We start from the raw sequence: 25378 nt of genomic DNA, 5'->3' as shown, positions 1-25378 counted from the left end.
CACCTCCGGTGATGTGTTGCTTGGGTATCTATTTGGAGCTGAGGAATCTGAAGCTAGAAGTCTCTATTAGATAAACAGGTTACTTAACTTTGGTAACACCTTATCTGGTAGAGACTATCTAGCCACGGATTCCATACCGATGCTCCTATCCTCTCCGCTTTGCAAACCGGCTCGGTACGAGGGACACCCCTTTCAGGGCCCTAGTCTTCCACATCAGTGGCCAGTTCTCATTGTGGGTGCGTGCTCCTAGCGTGCAAAAGTAACTGACATTAGTGTGCAGAGGTGGCACCTGTATAAGTACTGTGCATGTCACTTCCGGATGATGCCAACTACTGGTGCACAGGGGAGGTGCTTGAAAATCTTTCTGGTCCAGTCTGACACTGGGAGATATTCAGAGGTAAAGCATCTGTGACTAGATAGTCTCTACCAGAAAAGGTGTAACCAAAGGTAAATAACTTGTTCCATCGTTCAAGTACGAGTTATCGCTTTTATGGACCCAAGCTGCAGGTGAGGCACCATAATGAACAGGCTGACTGAAAGCACTTATTGCCCTAAAAATAAGATCAATAAGGCTATTTCTACTCTTCTTCCCTAATTGGTGAATTAAGCTCACTGTGGGTGAGGGGATAAACGGTTCCTCTGTACCGCTGCACCATTGCAGCTCTTTAGCAGAAGTTGCTCGCTCTGTCACTGTGTTGACCTCTCCCCTTCCTATGCTTAGAGGGATGTAAACACTAATGCCTAGTAGTAAACATAAATAAATAAAATGCCGATTTCGAGTTTGTATTTTTTTTCCGTGGTTGTTATCGCTGACATTCCGCTTTACGGAAGTAAAGTTAGGACCAGCACAGTGTTGGTAAACGAGAATCAGCTTCTAATAACAGAGAGGTGAAGCTGCACTATTACATTTGTACAAAGGAGCTGTGTATGCCCTCCACTACTGTGATCTGAATTTGCCTCTGGGGATGGCATGGAGCTAAGGAAGCAGAGCTTATCAGGGGTGCAAGAAAATGGTAGCCATGAAATGTCCCTTTTACTATGCTGTAACAGTATCTGAGTTATCATTGTATAGTTAATGTTATTTTGTTTTTAATAGTTTGTAATTGTCAAATAAAAGCAAAAGGCTTTATAGAAGACCAAACAACTTTTTTCCGGTCACTAGTAGAATAACTAGCTCTTTTACTTAAAGCCGAATTCTATTTGCATTATAGCTTTTGTGATGAAAATCAATGAATAACCTATAGCAGATTCACGAAGTTTGTCAATTGATTTTTATTCATGTTTGTAACTATTAAGTTCTCTAATGATGTCTTGTTATTTTTTTTTTTTTAGGTCATTTGTTCAGAGCGTCTGGTGATCAGTTGTTTAATTTGTCTTCAGTGTCTAGTGCCTTTTCAATGGTTAGTCATCCGGTTTTTGGTCTACATACAGCCACCTCAGGTCACTCGGAATTCGGTGGTTTGGGAACACTTGGTGCACCTACAGCCTTAGCGCATCCCAGGCTGTCCCATTTTCCAGGTAAACTGCTAGTACCACCATTTTACAAATGATTTGACACTAGTTTCAGATGCTAAGTCACAAAAGAGAGTACGGGGTTTTTTGGAAATATAAATGGATTGGAAGTGTGCTAATTGCGTCACCATGCCAGTCCTAAATCTCAACTAGAGATACAACGCGGGGTGGTTCACGGTCTGTGGAGGGGGATTTCCTTTACGGACTAGGTGGTCTCACACACTATATAGTGTCATGCTTCATCATATGACCACCTAGCCCCACCCAGGTAGGGCAATACCACCTGGGCGGACTCAACCTCGCTGTTAAAGGAACAGGAGGGAGTGCGTAAATTTAGTTAGATTTCTGGAAAAATAGGGATCCAGCTATGCTATGGGAATAAAAACACCTACTCAGATACCAGGGTGAGTTTTAATAGAAGGTTCTGTGTGGTGTGTTTAAAAGGAATGGGAGACCAGTGTGAGAACAATGACTCACAAGGTCACCTATCTAGCCGACATGTTTCTGCCCTTATGATTGAGCTATGGAGGGTCTCTGGGCATTCATCAGGGCGTTGGATCCCTGTTGCGGATGCTAATAGCGCGCTGCAGTTTAATTCGCAATAGGAAAAAACGTGGGAAGGGAAGGAAGGGCCTACCTTAGCCAAGGGAATACCTGGGGAGAACCTATGGTAAATACAATAACAGACCAAAATTGGCAGTGAGAAAGATAATTCACGGCAAACCACGGCACACATGACAAAATATCATGCATAACACAATAATAATGATTGCAGATAGAACGGTCGCAGCAATGCAGGTTATGCGCGGCGATTGGTAGGTCAGGGAAGACAATTCCTTACCCTAACAATAAAGGCTACTAGCCTCTGGTATCCTGGAGAGGGAGCGTCCCCTTATAGTCAGACTCTAGGGTTATAAAGGGAGAGAGCAGAAGGGGAGTAAAGAAGAGAAATTATATATGAGAGAATAGGGATAAGACAGGGTAAAAAGAGAAAAGAAAAGGAAAAGAGAAGAAAAAGAAAGAAGAAGAAGAAGAAGAAGATGAAGAAAAAGAAGAAGAAAGGAAAAGGGAAAGAAAGAGAAGGGGGAACAAAAGGGAAAAACGGGGAAGGAAAAGAGAAGGAGGGAGCAAAAGGGGGTGGGGGGCAAAAGAATAAGAGGGCTGTAAAGCAAACGTGGAAAGGAAATTAAAGAGAAAGAAAGAGAAAAAGAAAAAAGAAAAAGAAAAAGGAAGAAAAAAGAAGAAGAAGAAAGAAAGAAGACAAGGGGAGACAGTTTTGGACAAAGAAAGGAGGGCAAAGAGACAGAAGAACAGAAAAGAAGAGAAGAGAAGGAATTCTTATCTGTGTATCCATCGATGGTAGACTCACTGCATCAAAGGTGGGCGCTCGCTGTGCGCCTATACCGACCTCTCTGTCAGGACCGCTTGGGTAAAGTGACCTGAAAGTGGTTAGTTTATGTAGTACTCATAATGGGGATAAATTGCCTGCAGCTGTAGGTAATCACCGTCGCGGCCCGGGGGCCGGAAGTAATACGAGCTGTGAACGTTTTGTGCACCGGACTGGCTTGTGGTCCCTTCGGAGGTGCCGAGACCCGGAAATGGTTGTGAATGGCCCACGGAGGGTGGGGCGCTCGTTATTGGCGTAATCACACATGACAAGCCCCCTCCGCGAGGGCCGAGGCTACCGCGGTCAATGACCGCGGCTCTGTGAAAGCCCTGTGAGGGCGGGGGGCGCGATCCCGCTAGGGCTGCCGGGAATTGTAGTTCCCGTGCAGCCATGCGGGTCGCCGTCACTCGTAAGCCGGGAAAAAAAGTGTCCCGGCTGCGAGTGAGGCTAGAAAGGGAGAAAGGGTGACGAAGAAAGAAGGAGGGGGGGGGGGAGTTTGAAGGTGAAGGGGTGAAAAAAGGGGGAGGGGTGGGGGGGTTGTATTCAAAAATTATATTAAAAATAAGAAGAATAAAAATAAAATGAAGCAAAGTTGGAAAAAATGGAAAATAAAATAAAAATAAAATTAATAAAATAAAATAAGGTAAACTCAAATAAAATTAGGCGGGAACAAATAGATGGATAAGAAAACGAACACTGAAATTGTCGGAAATTAGGAGGAGTAGGAGTGGGGGAGTGTAGGACAGAAGGGGATGAGGAAAAGGGGGAAAAAGGGGAGAGGAGGACGCAGTGAGTAAAAAAGGGGAGGAAGGAAACGGCAGAGAACAAAAGAGCAACGGGGAAGGGGGAAATGGGGGAAAAAAGGGGAAAGGAGGATTTCAAGGAGAGACTGCAGGTCGAGAAGGAGAAGGGAGGGGAAGGGTGGAGAAAAAAGAAGAAGGGAAACGTATGGGCGAGAGATAAAGACAAAGGGAGGAAAAAGGAACAGAGGGGAAGAGAAAGGAGTTGAGAGGCGGGGAGGGGAAGCAGCGCCGCCAGCGAGGCGAGAGGGAGGGGGGGGAAAAAGGGGGTTCTAATTGTGAAGAGAGAACCACGGTATCTCGTCATTCAATCCAGCCATGTCGGTATGCAATCTCCAAATCCAGCTTTGTTCTGCCCTAAAAAGTTTATCGGACAAGCTGGGGGTAGAAGGAGAGAATTGTTCCAGGACCGTCCAAGACATGTCATCTGGAGAGTGGTTTGTTTGTAGGAAATGGCTAGTGAGCTTCGTTGCATCTCGTTTGCACCTAATCGTGCTTCTATGTTCGCAAATTCTGGTGCTCACTTTCCTCGTAGTCATACCCACATACTTAAGTAGGCAAGGGCATTTGATTAAATAAACTACGTTTTTGCTGTTGCAATTTGTCAGCGATTTTTGCACCCATGGAGTTTTGAGGTCAAGATCGATGGTGGTGGATCTATGAGTGATTTTTTCCAACTTTGCTTCATTTTATTTTTATTCTTCTTATTTTTAATATAATTTTTTAATACAACCCCCCCACCCCTCCCCCTTTTTTCACCCCTTCACCTTCATACTCCCCCCCCCCCCCCCCCTCCTTCTTTCTTCGTCACCCTTTCTCCCTTTCTAGCCTCACTCGCAGCCGGGACACTTTTTTTCCCGGCTTACGAGTGACGGCGACCCGCATGGCTGCACGGGAACTACAATTCCCGGCAGCCCTAGCGGGATCGCGCCCCCCGCCCTCACAGGGCTTTCACAGAGCCGCGGTCATTGACCGCGGTAGCCTCGGCCCTCGCGGAGGGGGCTTGTCATGTGTGATTACGCCAATAACGAGCGCCCCACCCTCCGTGGGCCATTCACAACCATTTCCGGGTCTCGGCACCTCCGAAGGGACCACAAGCCAGTCCGGTGCACAAAACGTTCACAGCTCGTATTACTTCCGGCCCCCGGGCCGCGACGGTGATTACCTACAGCTGCAGGCAATTTATCCCCATTATGAGTACTACATAAACTAACCACTTTCAGGTCACTTTACCCAAGCGGTCCTGACAGAGAGGTCGGTATAGGCGCACAGCGAGCGCCCACCTTTGATGCAGTGAGTCTACCATCGATGGATACACAGATAAGAATTCCTTCTCTTCTCTTCTTTTCTGTTCTTCTGTCTCTTTGCCCTCCTTTCTTTGTCCAAAACTGTCTCCCCTTGTCTTCTTTCTTTCTTCTTCTTCTTTTTTCTTCCTTTTTCTTTTTCTTTTTTCTTTTTCTCTTTCTTTCTCTTTAATTTCCTTTCCACGTTTGCTTTACAGCCCTCTTATTCTTTTGCCCCCCACCCCCTTTTGCTCCCTCCTTCTCTTTTCCTTCCCCGTTTTTCCCTTTTGTTCCCCCTTCTCTTTCTTTCCCTTTTCCTTTCTTCTTCTTTTTCTTCATCTTCTTCTTCTTCTTCTTCTTTCTTTTTCTTCTCTTTTCCTTTTCTTTTCTCTTTTTTCCCTGTCTTATCCCTATTCTCTCATATATAATTTCTCTTCTTTACTCCCCTTCTGCTCTCTCCCTTTATAACCCTAGAGTCTGACTATAAGGGGACGCTCCCTCTCCAGGATACCAGAGGCTAGTAGCCTTTATTGTTAGGGTAAGGAATTGTCTTCCCTGACCTACCAATCGCCGCGCATAACCTGCATTGCTGCGACCGTTCTATCTGCAATCATTATTATTGTGTTATGCATGATATTTTGTCACGTGTGCCGTGGTTTGCCGTGAATTATCTTTCTCACTGCCAATTTTGGTCTGTTATTGTATTTACCATAGGTTCTCCCCAGGTATTCCCTTGGCTAAGGTAGGCCCTTCCTTCCCTTCCCACGTTTTTTCCTATTGCGAATTAAACTGCAGCGCGCTATTAGCATCCGCAACAGGGATCCAACGTCCTGATGAATGCCCAGAGACCCTCCATAGCTCAATCACAAGGGCAGAAACATGTCGGCTAGATAGGTGACCTTGTGAGTCATTGTTCTCACACTGGTCTCCCATTCCTTTTAAACACACCACACAGAACCTTCTATTAAAACTCACCCTGGTATCTGAGTAGGTGTTTTTATTCCCATAGCATAGCTGGATCCCTATTTTTCCATAAATCTAACTAAATTTACGCACTCCCTCCTGTTCCTTTAACAGCGAGGTTGAGTCCGCCCAGGTGGTATTGCCCTACCTGGGTGGGGCTAGGTGGTCATATGATGAAGCATGACACTATATAGTGTGTGAGACCACCTAGTCCGTAAAGGAAATCCCCCTCCACAGACCGTGAACCACCCCGCGTTGTATCTCTAGTTGAGATTTAGGACTGGCATGGTGACGCAATTAGCACACTTCCAATCCATTTATATTTCCAAAAAACCCCGTACTCTCTTTTGTGACTTAGTATTGTGTTTGGGGAGTCGAGTACGATGGGTGCCTTTTCTTACTCCCTTATACTCTCCCTTTGTGTACTATCATAACTAGTTTCAGATGAACAATGTCTGAATGGGCGCTATGTATTCATTTGTCTTTACCATCATGGAAGTATGCTAGAACAAGAGACTTTTAAGTCTGTATAATGTTTTTTTTACTAGAGTACTGAAAATAATTCTTACTGTGACAGGCCTTGTTGTAAAGACAAAAAAACTCAACTGTTGTTAAATTTCATTATTCAATACAGGCAAAATAGTGGTTTTCTGTGACTGTTGCAGAAGGAGTCTTGAAACTTTAGAGTGTAGGAGTTTTCTTAAAACAGTAGCTCACATCGAACAACACACTTACACTTGGTAGGAAACACTACAGACCGTATGCTTATAGGATGAACATAAAACATGTGTGTGCTTCAGTTAATAAAACAAGACCCATAGCGGACAGGTCTTGTGTGAGTGTAAGAACATTAAGCAGGAAAAGGCAGTATTTGGCCTGCATGAGCTATGATTGACTGCAAACCGCTGAGTGTTATGGTATTACTGTGGGCCAGAACAGTTTGGTAGGAGTTGACATTACTATATAATGCCCTTGCTAGCTAAATATTAGCCCTCCTGTATATGGGAAAATAGTATACTGATTGGGATGTTTGATTTCTGTGAGCTGTAAACTGCAGATTCTCATTGATGCACAGAAGTGCTACAGACAAACTGTATACATTGATGAGTCATTATTGTAGGTCTTTAACATACAGGACACTTTCCATTGAAATGGAAGCAAAATGCCAGCATGCAGTTTTACTAATAATACTATATACGCACAAATAATATTGTGTGGAAATGTGGTTTCAGCAGATATGTCATTTGAACATCACCAAGTAAGTAGTCTTCATTGTTTTGATTCTACTAAAACTCTGTTCCCAGCACACTTTTAAATTACAAACGAGTGGTACATTTGTGGTTTCCTAACTGCTGATATGTTTTGAAACATAACAGTTCATTTACAGGTATTTAAAAGTTGTTGGTTGTTCCAAAAAAACACACTGCTTACAGCCTTCTTTTTCTCACACCCTTAACCACCACAACAAGACTGTCAACTAGTCCACTTAACTATTCTGTATTTGACTGCAAAGTTAGAGAGTTTTGTGCACACCAATCCACATATTAAAGGAATAAGCAGTCTTTGAACACATAGCATTTGTGACAAGCTGATTTTTTTTTTTTAAGGTCACCTTTATTGCCTATTCACCTTCTCAACTCAAACTCTTAAGGCTGGCCTAGTATATGTGATAGTTTGCTAGACTTTGTGCACTTGGTCCTAAACTGGTTGTGCAAGGGTGTGAAGTTGGTAAATTTTTGGTGTTCTTGTGGGTGATGCTGTAAAAGAGATGAATGGTGGTCTGTTGCTGATTATCTCATTAATTCTGTTAAAGAGGAACAGTTTGCCATTATCAGTACCCAATATTTTGATGTAGAAAGGATGACGGCTAAAGGTGGCATTACCCACCACTGGCTAGAAAGTGAGGGATAAACATCTGATGAGCCTCATATCCAATTTAAATATCCAGACACCTTATTTCCAAATTGTAGAAGTTCCTCCTATTATACAGTCAGGTTTGAATGGGAAGGTAGTGTGGTTTAAACCTAGGGAGAATAGCACAGACACTGCAAGTTATTTTGAAATTAAAGATTAAGGGGGTCATTCTGACCCCGGCCGGCGGCGGAAGCCGCCGGCCTGGCTGGAACCGCCAGAATACCGCTGTGCGGTCAAAAGACCACCGCGAGTATTCTGGGTTTCCCGCTGGGCTGGCGGGCGACCGCCAGAAGGCCGCCCGCCAGCCCAGCGGGAAACACCCTTCCATGAGGATGCCGGCATGGGCACTGCAGGGGCCCCACAACACCCCTTACCGCCATCCTGTTCCTGGCAGCCAAAACCGCCAGGAACAGGATGGCGGTATGGGGGTCGGAATCCCCATGGCGGCGCAGCAAGCTGCGCCGCCATGGAGGATTCCCCAGGGCAGCGGGAAACCGGCGGTACACCACTGGTTTTCTGTTTCTGACCGCGGCTGTACCGCCGCGGTCAGAATGCCCATGGGAGCACCGCCAGCCTGTTGGCGGTGCTCCCGCGGTCGTTGGCCCTGGCGGATTTTACCGCCAGGGTCAGAATGACCCCCTAAGTCATATGTGTTCTAGGCTATTTGTTCAGATCACAATGAGTTTAACAGGGCTTTCATCAATGACACTTGATGCATATTCATACACCACTGACGGGTAGACTCCTTCAGATGGGTGAGACAGTTAACTCCTTACACAACAGTAACGATTTAATTTGTTTGTTGAATTGCAGTACCCAGATTGCATTTTATTCTTGTCATACTAGCCAGTCTACTTACCTATAAACTGTTAATTCACATGCTCCTTCACGAGACTCTCCCAAATTCTGATGTGCTTAAAGACCTCCCTTCAATATCTATTTTTCTATTAACCATATTATTGTACTCTAAGCTACATAGAGGCTGTCCTAATACAATTGATTTTAGCCTCAACTATCCATCTCCAAGGCAGCCTAGGCGAATTTAAATACTGCTTCTGCAAGTGCACTCCATGTTAGTGCAAATATGCACTAAGCAGCCTCCTAAATAGCCCCAAGCACTCCCCAAGCTATACAAAAGTACAGTTTAAAAAATGCTATGTCCTGATGGATACAACTACCTGTGGATTCCTCAACTTATGAATTCGTCCTTGCGCCAGCATCCAACGGAAAGTCTTCTTCCTAGCTGTCCACGTCGACGAGGACGTCATAATGGCACAGCTCCACGTGACTCCGTCTGACGTCAACGTGCCAATAAGAGGTCCTCGTCTGCGTACTGACGTCAGTTTTCCTTTTTTCCGTGCCTTCGACACCATCGGTTTTTCATCCTGGCTCGTTGATAACTGTAGCGTTTTTTGGTGGTTACATTGTCGGCTCCAAAAAAGTCCGGTTTCAAGCCGCGTAGAGAATGCGGGGTCGGATGTCAGTGACCGAACCTCATTCGGATTGTATTTGGTGCCTTAGTTCAGAGCATGATGTTGAAGGATGCTCTTCGTGCCAGAGCATGAATCCTAAAGCTCTGAAAGAGCATGAGGCAAAGCTTTTTCTGGCAAAAGCGAAGAAGAAGGGCCATAAAAGGGATTCCTCCCATGCTTCACCCAAGAAGCATAAGAAGCAGCGTCATCATGATTCTCGACGCCGATCGGAGCGGAGCTGGTCGAGGTCGAGGTCTCGGTCTTATCGACTCCAGAAGACATGGGAGATGAGCCCTACTGTGACGCCTCAGCCCACGAGTCCGGAGTTGTCGCCGGCGCCATCTGTCTTTGAGATTGTTCATCATAGCCTTCAATTTTCGCCGGCGTCGAGGGAGCCTGATGTACAGCAGACCTCTGCTCAGCAATACCCGGCTTTCCCGGCTCCAGGGACGGATCCGGCTGCATTTTCGAATGCGATGTATGCCGTTTTTCAATCTATGGCCCCTGCTGGTGCACCAGCGGGTCCCACGGGGCCATTGGCGTTTGATTTGGGCTCTCCGGCTCCGTACAAGGCGGCTCCATTCTTGCCCTTTTGTCCTGCGGAGACTGTCGGATCGGCGCCGAGGGTATCCCCTAGTGGGAGTTCACCACTTGTGACGGTGGCTCCACCATCGCGTCAGCCGACTCCATCACCGCGCCATCCGACGTCGATGATGTCTCATTCCAGACCGGATCCATCACCTTCCTGCCAACCAACTCCGCGGAGGTCATCGTTGGACTCCGTGCCGGCGCTGGGTGAGACTAGAAGTCATCCATCTCTTCCTGGGCCTTTCCGAGGTTCAAAGTCGTCGGCGTTGATGGATTCTTTATCGACTCCGGCTCTATAGACACATCTTCGGTCTCGTAGGAAGGCTTTAAGACTTTTGGAGGAGGAGGAATATAGACAGCTGGAGGAAGGTGAGATTGAGCCTTCGGATGAGTTCCAGGGTCTGGCCACTGCAAGTGGGCTGGATACTTCCCCGGAGTGGGACATTGCGTCTCCGGGGGAGTTTACAGAAGAGGCCGCTTCCTTCCATACAGTGGTAAGGAAGGCAGCAGAGTTTCTGGACTTGCCTTTGTCTGTGGCGGAGGTGAAAACTAACCTGCTCACAGAGGTACTGCATCCTTCTGCGTCCAGTGCTGACCCTTTGCTGCCTTTCAATGAGGCTTTAACTGAGCCTATATTGGACTTGTGGAAGAAGCCAGTAACGACTCCTGCAGTGAACAGGGCAGTGGCGAGGAGACCTAGGGGCGCACCAGGAGATCCGGTTTTCCTGTCACGACATCCAACTCCGGAAAGCTTAGTAGTCCAGGCGTCTTGCTCCGCGAAGTCTGCTCCTGGAACATTCCCTGGAGTTCCAACTGATAGGGAGTCCAAGAGGATGCAGCAGTCTTCGAAGAAGATCTTTTCATACTGTAGTATGGAGCTTAAGGCTACTAATTCTACCTGTGTGCTGGACAGGTACATCCACGCCCTTATGGACTGCGCTAAGGAAATGGCAAAGGATCTGCCACAGGAGATGCAAAGGTCGTTTGGATCCCTTTTTATGGATGCGCAGGCGGCTGCACAACAAATTATACAGTCTGGCATGGACACTTCTGATTCGATAGCCAGGGCCATGGAAACATCTGTGGCTACTAGAAGGCATGCCTGGTTAAGGTCCTCTGGATTTTCATCGGATGTTCAATCCACCTTAATGGATCTACCATTTGATGGGGAAAAGCTGTTTGGAGACAAGGCGGACTCTGCCCTTGAACGGTTTAAGGACTGTCGGGCGACGGCTAAGTCTTTAGGCTTGCAGACCTCTGCTGCAACATCTTATAGACCTTTTCGCAGGTTTCGGGGGTTTACTCGTGGCTCTGCCTTTCGGCGGTCACAGTACTTGGCCCAGCAGCCTGCCAATCTGCCCTATCGTGCCTTTAGAGGGCGGGGAAGGGGTAGAGCCAGAGGGCCAGCCCAGCAGCTGTCATCTTCATCCTCCTCCTCCGGTGGATAACAGCAGAAGCAGCCCTAGTTTTCCCCACTTTATCATCCATATTTCTCCTGCAGGGGGAAGATTGAGTCTTTTTCTACAGAAGTGGGAGTCGATTACAACGGACTCGTGGGTGTTAAGGATTGTGGAAAAAGGTTATGCTCTCCCCTTTCAGGAGTTCCCTCCTCCTTTCCCCCCCCGTCCCTCATTTTGTACAGAAGACCATCTTCTGTTGATGCAACAGGAGGTTATGACCATGTTGTCAAAGGGTGCAATAGAGTTGGTGCCGTTGCAGGAAAGGGGGTCAGGGGTGTTATTCAAGATATTTCCTGATTCCCAAAGTGGACGGTCGTCTAAGACCGATCCTAGACTTGAGGATTTTGAATTTGTTCCTCAAGCAGGAGAAATTCAAAATGCTGACCCTAGCGCAGGTACTATTGGCGTTGAACAAAGGAGACTGGATGGTGTCTGTCGACTTGCAGGATGCGTACTTTCATATTCCGATAATCAAGTCGCACAGGAAGTATCTCCGGTTTGTGGTCGGGACGCAACACTACCGGTTTGCGGTCCTTCCGTTTGGACTTACTTCAGCACCTCAGGTTTTTACGAAGGTGATGGCGGTTGTTGCAGCACATCTCAGAAGGAGGGAAGTAGCGGTTTTTCCCTACCTGGACGATTGGTTGATCAAAGCCAAGTCTCCAGAGCTTGTGTTGTCTCATCTGCGAATGGCAACCTTTCCCAAGGAAAACCGTTTTCACTACCACCTCCGGTGGCCACAGTGATATCGGATGCTTCCACTCTAGGGTGGGGAGCTCATCTGGGGGACCTGGAGATCAAGGGGCATTGGTCTCCAGCGGAACAGATGTTGCATATCAATCTGTTGGAGTTACGGGCGGTACGTTTGACGCTCAAGGCCTTCCTTCCTCCCTTCGCGGTCGGTCAGTTCAGATCTTAACAGACAACACTACCGCAATGTGGTATATAAACAAGCAGGGAGGAGTAGGGTCGTACCTTCTCTGCAGAGAAGCTCTGCGGCTCTGGTCCTGGGCTCAGGACCATCAGATTGGCTTAATAACGAATCATTTGGCCGGAGTTCTGAATGTACGTGCGGATGGTCTCAGTCGTCACTTCTCAATAGATCAAGAGTGGCATCTCCATCCAGACCTGGTCCTCTACATCTTCGGGATGTGGGGTACGCCTTAGGTGGATTTATTCGCCACTCAAGAGAAAGCACATTGCCCGTTGTTCTGCAGCCTTCAGTATCCGTTGCAAGGAGCATTGGGGGATGCGTTTCAGATGTCCTGGAGCGGCCAGTTGCTTTACGCGTTTCCCCCATACCCTTGATTCCTCGGGTTCTGAGGAAGGTTCATCAAGACCGGGCCCAAGTCATCTTGGTGGCTCCGGACTGGCCGAGAAGGGTATGGTATACAGACCTGCTTCAACTCTCTCAGTGCCCTCCGCTCGTCTCCCGCTCAGGGCAGACCTCCTCTCGCAGTTGCAAGGGCAGGTTCTACACCCCCACCTCCAGAGCCTGCACCTTCATGCCTGGAGATTGAACGGGGCAACCCGAGTTCCTTTTCTCTGCCACCGGATGTAGTGGATGTTATTCTATCGTCCAGGCGACACTCCACTAAATCCATTTATGCCAGTAGGTGGGCAAAATGTGTGGTTTGGTGTGGAGAGAATCAAAAAGATCCCTTGAAGGCCCTCCTTTCAGATATTCTTTTGTTTGCTCTTAATTTAGCAAAGAAAGGCTGTACGGTAGCTACGGTTAAACGTTATTTGGCGGCTCTGTCGGCTTTTCTTTGTCTTCCGGACCAACCTTCTTTATTTAAATCTCTGATTGTAAATAGGTTCACTAAGGGTTTAGTTAATAAGTTTCCTCCCATGCCCTTTCTCATGCTTCAGTGGGACTTGAATCTGGTATTGACATTTTTGATGGGTTCGCCTTTCGAGCCCATGCATTCATGTCCGTTGAGATACTTGGTCTTAAAGACTGTTTTCTTGATTGCGATTACATCTGCTAGGAGGGTTGGGGAGCTTCAAGCCCTTTCTGTTAAACCTCCTTTCACCATGTTTTTCCCTGATTAAGTGGTGTTGAAAACCAGGGCGGCTTTTCTGCCAAAAGTTGTCACTCCTTTTTATATAGGGCAGGCTATTACCCTTCCCTTGTTCTACCCTCCTCCCCACCCCTCTAAAGATGAAGAGAGGCTCCATAGGCTGGACCCTAAGAGGGCGCTGAGTTTCTACCTGGAGAGGACAAAAGACTTTCGTTTGGATGATCAGCTGTTGGTAGGGTATATTAGACAGCGGAAGGGCAGAGCGGTCCAGAAACGAACAATCTCAAGGTGGGTCATCCTGTGTATAAAAATGTGTTACTCTCTGGCGAAGAAAGTTCCTCCTGAAGGTATTGGGGCCCATTCTACTAGGGATAAGTCTGCTTCTTCGGCCCTAGCGAGAGGAGTTGCATTAGTAGACATATGCAAAGCGGCAACTTGGGGATCCCTCCATACCTTTGTAAAACATTATTGTTTGGACTCTGAAGTGAGGAGGGACGGTCATTTTGCTTGCCCGGTATTAAAGGATTTCTTGGTGTAATCAGGCGGGCACCCACCACCGAGTGCGGTACAGCTTTGGGACTCTATTCATAAGTTGAGGAATCCACAGGTAGTTGTATCCATCAGAAGAACAAGTTACTTACCTTCGGTAACGCTTTTTCTGGTGGATACACTAGCTACCTGTGGATTCCTCACAGTCCCTCCCGCCTCCCCGTTGCCTGCCTGATTTTTCTTTACTGTTTTTGATGGGTCGGTTCTCACCTGTTCGCCTCAAAGGCAAGTAAAAAATGAGGCAAAACTGACATCAGTACGCCGAAGAGGACCTCTTATTGGCACGTTGACGTCAGACGGAGTCACGTGGAGCCGTGCCATTATGACGTCCTCGTCGACGTGGACAGCTAGGAAGAAGACTTTCCGTCGGATGCTGGCGCAAGGATGAATTCATAAGGTGAGGAATCCACACGTAGCTTGTGTAGCCACCAGAAAATGCGTTACCGAAGGTAAGTAACTTGTTCTTCTGGGCTAGCTCAAAACATATTGTGGCATACCTCGACCAAGACTTGGCACATATGGAACATCAGGCAGCAGCCTGCCCCTAAAAGTGATCAGAGTAAGAGCAGCATTGGCATGCAATAGCAGCCAAATCGAACTATCAACCATTAGACAGTAGCCTGATCACTTTTCACCATCAGACAGCTCACTGATACTAAGTAAGCCTTCGGACAGAGGCCAAGTTACACCCGCAAAAATCATAATGTAGCCTGGACAGACAGAGAATCATCATACATAAGCCTGATCAAACCATTAATCATTTAGCAGTTTTAACACACTGTTTACCATTTCACAGCAGTGTTGATTCAAAGTCAACCATTAGACAGCATGCGACACACAGTAACCTCTGGACATCACCCTGATCATTCCACCAACCATGCGAGAGTAGACCAGCAATGCTATTGACCAAATGATTATCAGGAATCACCAGTCAAAATAAAACTGGTGGCATAGGGGGCTATAAAAAAAAGCAACATGTCCATACAGTGGATATAATGCGGGAGACCTCTTTATCGTGCGGATCGTGCAGCTCAGAAAAGGTAGTTTTCCTAGCCTGCTTCATGTTTACCCTGCTTAAAATAAAAATGCATTTGCATCCATTGGGGAATACATCATCATCACATAAACTCTACGTAAACTGCTAAGACAGTGGTTGGGCATTTCCTAGAGAAAAATGGTTTGCTGAGTTTTCTGCAGTCCCACAAACAAAAGTACTCAGATCCCTGGTTTCTCACTAATCTAGCAGTCATATTTAAAAAAAACAAAAAAACTAAGACTGGAACAGCAAAATAAAGATCAAGGCACACATCTTTTAAGGCTGACGGAGCTAACTTAATTTGACTAAAGTACTGGCCTTCAGTTTAATATTCTCAGCTGTTTGCTATAAAGACATGAACATACTATTGCAGCGCATGTAAAGATTAACCAAACTTGCGAGCAGATTGAGGCACAGTTTAAAGGGGAGGAGAGTCCTGGGAGTGGGAACCAGGAGAGAAAAAGAGAGGTGATGGACAACATATTGTAAAGGCACAATGGCTTGAATAAGTGTGCAAGCCAATGTATAGGAAATGTCACTTGAGACCAAGGCCACTGGAATTGTTCAATTGTCCAGTCGCTGCAAATTTCACATAATTATAGATGTGCTGCATTTGCCACATAATCCAACATCTGCTACATGTTCTCCAGGTTTTAACTCGAAGGATTCAAAAGTTACTAAAAATGCAGCAACTCGTTGTCATGCAGTGGAAGGCCCTTTGAAAAGCTTGACTGGGCACCTTTCTTTTGCTTATTGCTATATTTGGGTGTTAAACTGGCACTAACAAGGTGAAACCTATGCCCAGGCAGTGTTAATAAGTTTACAATGGCAAAATCATTAAGTAGTACTATTACAAAATGTGCTACATTACACCACACAATTTGCCTTTTTTTGCTGCATAATTTACTCAACCCTGCCTCATAATTTGGCCTTCCTGTGGAAGTCACACGTCGTACATACTGGTAGGTATTATAAGTTATGACTGCTTATTTTGGAGAGGTACAAATTTGGGATTTAAGATGTAACTTAGTGGTTGAGGTCGTGTTTACTAATAAGTAATTATTATTATCCAAAGGAACCCTATTTATCAACCTTAGAATAATGTTAGATTAGAGAAAAACAATAAGGCTGTAAACCTGTGCCTTGCAGTTTTCATGCTGCTATTTGATTTTGGTTCATAGCTCACTGTCCCCAATTAGGATTTTATTTTATAAATGCAATTAACAAACGGGTCCTTGGGACAAAAACAGTAACCCACTGAGCCGTCTACATAAAAAAAGCGGCATGTTACACATTGGGCCTCATTACTAGTTCGGCGATCCTTTTCCAGGGCTGCCTGAGCCGCTGCAGGAAAAAGACCGCAGGGGTCTTTTGCCTGCCATATTAGGAGTCCTTTGAGGACTTCCTCCCATTTCTGGGCAGAAGTCTGACTCCAAGATGGTGGGTGCATCGCCATCACCGCCACGGCAGCAGAACTCCGTCCGCCGTATAACAAGCCATAATATGTCTTGGCAGAGTCCTGCTGGCGTGGGGGTGCTGGCGATGCAAGACCGCCAGGACCCATCCCCTGCTGGACATCCTCCTCAACGGAGAAGGTAAGTGGTTGTCCGAAAGGAGGAGGGGGTTGTCTGTCTGTGTGTCTGCGGAGGAGGTAGGGGGGTGGTGAATGTGTGGGTGTATGGGGGTGCCTGTGTGGATCATTGCAAGTGAGTGGGGTTGTCTGAATGCATGTTTGCGAGTGGGTGAGGGTGTCTGTGTGAATGTATGCGTATGCTGAATGGGGGTGTATGTGAATGCATGCTTGCGTGAAGAGGTTGAGGGGAGGTTTGTGTGTGTGTGGACAGGTGGGGGGGTGTTTACATGTGTGGGGCATGTGTGTGCCGGCGACAGGAACGGAGATTCCTGTGCCCGATGCGTGAATGCCAGGGTTTTCGTGGCAGGGTGACCGCCTCGGAAAGCCTGGCGGTTTGCAGCCTTGTATTCTGGCAGGCAGGCTGAGGCCTGCTGCCGGGTTGGTAGTGCTTCGCGCCGGTTGTGCGGGACAGGCGGAGTTGTGGAGGCTTGCCATCTTCCAAGCCCCACAACTCGTAATGTGGTGGTCCTTACCTCTGGCTCTGCGGCTGAAGTACTGCCACAGCGAAGCTGGCGGTCCCATGACCACCAGCCTCGTAGTGCGGGCCATTGTGCTTTGTTGGAGGCAAACTATCCCTCTGGGACTTTTATGAGTCAAAATTCAGACAAAACAAAACTCAGGTCCCTCAAACAGATAATCACTAGAGATGACCCAAGGGTAGCCTATAAATTGCTGGCACACAAGGGATCTGAAGTCTGTGGATATAACCCTGTACAAAGTGCCAAAATGCCACCCCGCCTCCCTCCGCAGAGCTCTTGGACCCTGGTGAAGTGACACCTTCCCCTGAACAAAAGCACAATGCCGTGCCCTGGGCTGGGGCTAGAGGAGGCTCAACAAATTGTGTGACTGTACAGTGAGGCCCATTATCATTCTGTATGTGATAATCACCAGCAATCAGAATGATAATGGGCCTTACTGTGCCAGGTCAGGGAGGGGCTGCTGCAGGCCCCTATAGTGAGAGTTACAGAATGGAGGCTTCTTGCAGGGAGCAGTGCTGCTTGCACAAGTCCAGAATTATGGACATAAGGAGTCTGTGACAGAAACCATCAGGGACAATGGACAAGAAGCCCAAATAACGGGCGGTCTGTGAAATTTCCTTACGGTTGGTCACCCTAATTGGAGCGCTGCTTACATTGTTTACACTGTTACCTAGTAAGAGTCATTAAAGTTTTGCTTTTGGCTTTTATTCATATGATCTGTAGTTTATTGGATTACCTTCTTGGATAAAGCATGGAAAATATATATCTATTTGTTTTTTATTAGCGCTAGTGCTTCATGGCACATCGGAAAGCCTTTTCTTTCCAGGTCCTGAGGTGTGTTGAAAGCACCATCGCCCGTCATGCCTGGGCAAGCTGTAGGCGGGCGCCACTGTGTTCGGTGTGAGAAATTAGGTTTCTGTGGAATGAGAAGCAGTGGATAGGGAGCGTAGACAAAGCAAAGGTCACCAAGACACATAGCAGAGACCTCAAGTGATTTCAGGGTTACGATTTGACCTAGAGGCGAAAATACAACACTGTTCTCTCTCTATACCTTAATCGCCATAGTAATTTTGACATTTTTACATTGGATGAACTATAATCTGCTTAGTACACCTTCTTTGCATCAGGCTTGTTAACCCTCTGTGCTACCTTCTAATGACCCCAAGCTTACACGAGATAAATGTATGTTCTCTGTCCAGAAAGAACATTGATTGCCAGAATTATTTTGACATATTTACATTAGATGCACTCTAAACAGAAAAACGTCACAAATGAGAAAAAAACAGCTGTGACAGTGAGATGAGGGGGCCGGGAGTAGCTGAACAAGGAATATATAGGCCCGATGTCCCTTTAAAATTACGTTGCCTCAGTAGTTACTGTTTTAACATTTATATGCAGCAGCCGTGTTACTGCATAGCGCTTTTAAGATGTTTGTTTTTTGGGCCTCCGGGAACAACGAGTTATTTGTTAGAGAGCAATATTAAAACTTCACCAAGCTCCTTAATAAATGCTTTTGAAATTTGTGCACTGTGGCCGCTTCCAAACCCTCTGTCGGCTTCCAACCCCAGCTCATGAGCTGTAGTAGCAGTTTGTGACGAAAACAGTCAGGAAAGGTGCTGAAATCCTGCCTTTGCCGTGTTTTTGCTATGATACGCTATAATTCAGGAGGGCATTCCAACTGTAATATCGTAAAGTCGGAAGTCAACCCTTGGAGTAGTAATCGTAGAGCTATCCAGCTCCCTAGTTCAAAACGTGATTCACTCATCTAGTTTGTCCCTGCTTTTCATTCTGAGACTCGTAGTTTTATTTTTATAACCTGATAAAAGCTGTGAATACAAAGTAGAAACCTGAGGAGATGAAATGCACACGTTTGTCTGTGAAACTTGAACTGTGTGCGTACGTATTTATGCAACTAACCTCAAGGAGAGCTCACAGTTGATTATGATGTACGATGGTCAATATTTTATAACTAATATTTCAGTTAATTATTATCATGTGAGATGGCTGTCCTCAAGTGTGTGAAAAATCATGGGTGTTTTGTTCGACTCCCTAGACTCTGCAGTAAAGGGCCAGTGATCCAGTAAGCATGCATTCTTGGAGTACAGGCAATGTCGCCTGTACCAACTGCCAAGTAAATATGTTTTGCACCTGGGAGTAGTTTGTGTTTTAAGGGGCTTGTTTAAAAAATATTCCAGTAGGCCTACTAGCCCTTTAGTTATGTGCCGGGCCACTGGATGTATGTGACAGAATGGACAAATATATGAGGCAGGGTTGACGAATTAATGTGGCAAAAAAAGTCCAGTTATGCATTTACAATGCCAATAGCTCCAACTCAAGTAAATGTGAGACCTATTGCATTGCAATGCTTGTTTCTTTTAGCCGTATACTCAAATGTCGCTGGGTAGGAAATCAGTTTGCCATGTATGACCTCTTTTCCAGCATCCCACAGAATAGATTTTGTGACTTCACCATTATCATTTATCACAAAAGAGTGTTCAAGTGTGTCTTTTATGGTCAGGCGTAGTGCTGGATTGTCGAATGCTCTATCATTGAGCATCCATAGGCTTAAGGAGCGGAGCAATGGAGATATGAAGATATATCGGAGCATGATCGAACAGGGCCCAAATGTTTGTGAGGGAATCAGAGACACAAGGCTGGAAGTCACTTGAGATTAGGAAGAACTTTTTCATGAGTGTTTACTGTAGACATTTGGGTAGAACATAAAGTTCTTGTTAGTGGCATTTTAGAGTCTTCGTATGTCTGGTAGATTGTGGTCAATTGGGTCGTGGGTGAATGAGGTGGTAGACAACAGTGGAGCCAGGCCTGTCTGGAATCTACCCAATGTTGGGGTAAGGTCTGTGTTAAAATATACGGAAGAACTTTAAAAGTACTGTTCTTTGCCCTCATTTACACCATATACTGCTACTTTTGTGATGGTCTCACTGACCAGTTTTCCGTTTATACCCATCTCCTTTCTCCCCTTGTCAGCGCAGCTGACCACCAGGAAGAAGTCCATGAAAGAGATGTCTAGACTCCTGCAGAGGAGTATAGCTAGTCTTCGTGATTTAGATGAGTGAGTGGAATAAAACTGAGCTTGGTTACCATTAGGATCTTAGATGTCTGGTATTGTACTTCAGCAGATGGGTCTCTTGAATAAGAGACACTTGCCTCTTTGCAATGGAACAACTGAAGGTGTGTGCACTTTTTGATAGGAGAGATAAGGCCCTGGACAGTCAGGGAAACAGTGGTTAGATGGATATCCACCTTTGTGATACCGAATGATCAGTGAACTAAGATTATAAAGCTCACGTTTCAGCTTCTCAAGCCGGCAAATTGACGTAACTGATGACTTCAAATTTACTAAAAAAAAATAATAATAGTATTTAAGTGAATGTACCTTATCTAGCCCAGTGATTCCCAACCTTTTGACTTCTGTGGACCCCAACATTATCATTACTGGATACCGGGGACCCCCACTGAATCATTATTGGAATCCGGGGCCCCTAAAACTGAGTCAGTACTGGAAGCTGGGGACCTAATCTTTTAATCGTATTTTATTTTCTAAGCAGTCGTGGACCCCCTGAGGAGGCCTCGGGGACCCCCAGGGGTCCCCGGACCACAGGTTGGGAACCACTGATCTAGCCCAACAAAAAGTTCCACAAGAACTCATGGCATGCAAGGGCACTGTATAGCGATAGATTCACAGGATTATGCCATTTTAGTAGCCATCATGGCCAACAATCTCCTCAAACATTCTCTATCCAACTAGTTTATCCACTGGTTTCTCTATAAATATCTTAGAATATGATGACAGTCAGCCAAGTGTCCAAAAGAAGGATAATGCTAGTCTTATGTAAAGCTAGTGAGTTTTCACCTGCTGCCATCCTGGTGTAACTATGGACGTTCGAAACTCAGAAGCTGTACAATCAATGGATAAACCTGGAAACAGTGTGTTGCAGATTAGATTTATTCCTAATATCAATTTCTCTATACAGGGAGTGCAGAATTATTAGGCAAGTTGTATTTTTGAGGATTCATTTTATTATCGAACAACAACCATGTTCTCAATGAACCCAAAAAACTCATTAATATCAAAGCTGAATATTTTTGGAAGTAGTTTTTAGTTTGTTTTTAGTTTTAGCTATGTTAGGGGGATATCTGTGTGTGCAGGTGACTATTACTGTGCATAATTATTAGGCAACTTAACAAAAAAAAAATATATACCCATTTCAATTATTTATTATTACCAGTGAAACCAATATAACATCTCAACATTCACAAATATACATTTCTGACATTCAAAAACAAAACAAAAACAAATCAGTGACCAATATAGCCACCTTTCTTTGCAAGGACACTCAAAAGCCTGCCATCCATGGATTCTGTCAGTGTTTTGATCTGTTCACCATCAACATTGCGTGCAGCAGCAACCACAGCCTCCCAGACACTGTTCAGAGAGGTGTACTGTTTTCCCTCCTTGTAAATCTCACATTTGATGATGGACCACAGGTTCTCAATGGGGTTCAGATCAGGTGAACAAGGAGGCCATGTCATTAGATTTCCTTCTTTTATACCCTTTCTTGCCAGCCACGCTGTGGAGTACTTGGACGCGTGTGATGGAGCATTGTCCTGCATGAAAATCATGTTTTTCTTGAAGGATGCAGACTTCTTCCTGTACCACTGCTTGAAGAAGGTGTCTTCCAGGAACTGGCAGTAGGACTGGGAGTTGAGCTTGACTCCATCCTCAACCCGAAAAGGCCCCACAAGCTCATCTTTGATGATACCAGCCCAAACCAGTACTCCACCTCCACCTTGCTGGCGTCTGAGTCGGACTGGAGCTCTCTGCCCTTTACCAATCCAGCCACGGGCCCATCCATCTGGCCCATCAAGACTCACTCTCATTTCATCAGTCCATAAAACCTTAGAAAAATCAGTCTTGAGATATTTATTGGCCCAGTCTTGACGTTTCAGCTTGTGTGTCTTGTTCAGTGGTGGTCGTCTTTCAGCCTTTCTTACCTTGGCCATGTCTGAGTATTGCACACCTTGTGCTTTTGGGCACTCCAGTGATGTTGCAGCTCTGAAATATGGCCAAACTGGTGGCAAGTGGCATCGTGGCAGCTGCACGCTTGACTTTTCTCAGTTCATGGGCAGTTATTTTGCGCCTTGGTTTTTCCACACGCTTCTTGCGACCCTGTTGACTATTTTGAATGAAACGCTTGATTGTTCGATGATCACGCTTCAGAAGCTTTGCAATTTTAAGAGTGCTGCATCCCTCTGCAAGATATCTCACTATTTTTGACTTTTCTGAGCCTGTCAAGTCCTTCTTTTGACCCATTTTGCCAAAGGAAAGGAAGTTGCCTAATAATTATGCACACCTGATATAGGGTGTTGATGTCATTAGACCACACCCCTTCTCATTACAGAGATGCACATCACCTAATATGCTTAATTGGTAGTAGGCTTTCGAGCCTATACAGCTTGGAGTAAGACAACATGCATAAAGAGGATGATGTGGTCAAAATACTCATTTGCCTAATAATTCTGCACTCCCTGTATGATTATGATCAAGGACCAACTCATTTGCACCACTATTTAAATGCTAGCATCATTTGAAAGTTCTTCTCATTGGATAGAATAGTCTTTACATAAAATGCACACTTTCCTCCTCTGAAATGTTATCAAATTGCTGAGGGATTAGTCTGAATGCCTTGCTATTTATTTATTTATTTTATAAATGGTACACAACAGTTAAGAATCCTTCAGTCTCTTTATTCAGTTTTATTCAGTCTTTAGCTATGGATCTTTTGGCATCACTGAACACATCTCTCATGAAATGGGAATAAAAACTGAAGGTTCAAATTAATAAAATTGAGTCACAGTTTTGTGAAGATGTAATGGACTTGATTACTAGAGTGCTGTTACCTTGTTTCCTGATGTTTCTGGTATGAAATTGTTCCATATGTTATCATCATTCTTTTATGTTTTACTTCAGAAGTCAAGTGAGGAAAATGCTAATAATGTATTGTATGCCCCAGGGAAGTCAACCACTTGAGACGATTGTGAGCATGGACAGATACTGCACAGTCAGAGCCTAAAGACCAGATGGAAATTAGAACAGGGAATCAAGAGTGGAGGTATGCAATAGTCAGAAAGGAGGCTGAGAGCAGAGATTGTGTGAGGAGCCCTAAATGCTGATGTTAGGGGCAGCATACATGGTAGAGATGATACGTAAACACCCAGTCAGGGCTTGCTGTGTGGGCTAAATCAATTCACACCTATACTGGAGGGATTGTGGAGGGGTGCATTGCCTAAATTAAAAGATCACCAGTAGCAAAACATATGGAAGGATAGTTGCAAAATATTGAAATTAGTAGAAAAGAGAATTCGGGTTATGCTTGACAATACAGACATAAGAGCTTTTGATAGTAAGCTTCTTGCAGCAGGCCACTTAAAACCAGGTACAGTAGATGGTGCTCGTAGTAGAAGAGCAAGTGTACTAGGGATCCATTTGATAGAGAGCTGAAAGCTTCCCTGGAAGAGGCTTTTTCAATTTCTCTTTTCGTCTTGCCTTTTATTGCCCCCAAAACTGTTAATTTCAGCTTTGACATTGAACTCAAGTCTGGATGCCCTTTATCATCAGTGTGAGAGCCAATGGAAAATGTACTCATTAGACTGAGCAGTTTGGAGGCGATTCCCAAAATGGTGAACTGACTGGTGGCTCAACAGGATTGAGGACAGGCCTGGAAGCGACCATGAAATTACTATTCTATTTTAAATCTTAATAAATCTATTTGTGTATTTCCACAATTCTATCTCCAGCACTTGTTTGTTAACCATTACTAGAAGCTCGAGTATTCCCAACACAGCATCATGCCTTTTCCTCTACTTTGGATGCTGCCCACTCCTAGAGCACAGGATTTGTTTCCTTACATATAAGAAATCCCAATATTTGTCTGGTGCAGCTCGGTCCTGAAAGGGGTAGACTAGTTTACCAGAAGGCTATCTTTTAGCATAATTCTCCTCTTGAGTAGAAATCTCCACCACTTGAAGCAGCAGGAAAAGTATGTACTTCCTGTCACCCCTTCACTGGTTTAACTTTTTTTAATTTTCTTTACAAAGTTCCTCATCAAATAAACCTTAAGTTATTTTCTCTGGATCTCCATCGAACCCCTAGATTCTTAACCACAGTATTGTTAATACCATGTTGTGGTAAGTATCACAGCATATCACTGGAATCTAACCACTTGTGTTCTGAACCCACATCAGCAACTCCAGCTTCCACGTCCCCTCATTTTGCCACCCAGTCCACAGTCCTGACTTAAAAACCCGAACTTCATATCACCTGCATATCTTTTACTTAAACCTCTATACTTTAGGTGATGACTCACACAAACCCATCACGAAACAAAACTTTCTAATGGATACAACTACCTGTGGATTCCTCACCTAATGAATACTCCCATTGCGCCAGCATTCGACGGAAATCTTCTTCCTAGCTTCTGCACGTTGATGAGGACGTCATAATTGCCCACGCGACGCCGTCTGACGTCATACAGGCAATAAGAGGTCCTCGCCGACGTGCTGATTTCAGTTCCCTTTTTTCCGTTCCATTCGAAATGGTTATCTTCAAGGGAGCTACTGTTGCTGTTCGACAGTTACAGTGTGTTTTTGGATATTTTTTCTTTGGGATATTACAATGTCGCAAAGAAAGTCAGGATTCAAGCCCTTCCGTGAGTGTGGGGGCAAAATGTCGGTAACGGACCCACATTCTGACTGCTTGTGGTGTCTTAGTTCCGACCATGATGTTGATAAGTGTGATTCTTGTCAACATATGAATCCTAAGGCCCTGAAAGAGCGCGAGGCCAAGCTTTTTCTTGCGAAATCGAAAAAGAAGAGACATCACCGAAAGTCGGCGTCACCGAAGTCTCATCGGCGTCATCGGGACTCCCAGCGTCGTCGAGAATCACGGCGCCGGTCGAGTAGGGAGAGGTCTCGGTCGAGATCTCCATCAACTCGACGTCAGAAGTCAGTCCCACTGTCACTCCCCAGCCGTCGACGCCGTTGCCTTCTCCAGCTTCACCGACTTCGCCCATGTCATCGGGCCATCCTCCTTCAGTGTTCGAGGTTCCGCAGCCTCAGATGTTTTCTCCGTCTTTGCAGATGTCGAGACCGGCGTTGGTGTCGCCTTCGAACCAGGCACCCCAGTACCCGGCTTTCCCGGCCCCTGGAGCTGATAGTACCGCATTCTTAAATGCAATGTTCTCCATCTTCCAGCAGA

At 45.5% G+C, this 25378-nt stretch overlaps 1 protein-coding gene across 13 annotated transcripts in view; it reads left to right on the top strand.

Annotated features, from left to right (window-relative positions):
- BAZ2B (bromodomain adjacent to zinc finger domain 2B) overlaps positions 1–25378 on the top strand; it is a 1256112-nt gene that overhangs the window by 367658 nt on the left and 863076 nt on the right. For all 13 annotated transcript variants that reach the window (XM_069224189.1, XM_069224194.1, XM_069224193.1 and 10 more), the window contains one exon: positions 1333–1518. In XM_069224189.1, the coding sequence (XP_069080290.1) occupies positions 1333–1518 (186 nt within the window). The remainder of the gene's footprint in view (positions 1–1332; positions 1519–25378) is intronic.

This window comes from Pleurodeles waltl, chromosome 3_1 (genome assembly GCF_031143425.1).
Source record: "Pleurodeles waltl isolate 20211129_DDA chromosome 3_1, aPleWal1.hap1.20221129, whole genome shotgun sequence".
Taxonomy (NCBI): domain Eukaryota; kingdom Metazoa; phylum Chordata; class Amphibia; order Caudata; family Salamandridae; genus Pleurodeles; species Pleurodeles waltl.
Note: the sequence above shows the minus strand (reverse complement) of the source record. Positions and strands in the feature narration are given on the sequence as shown.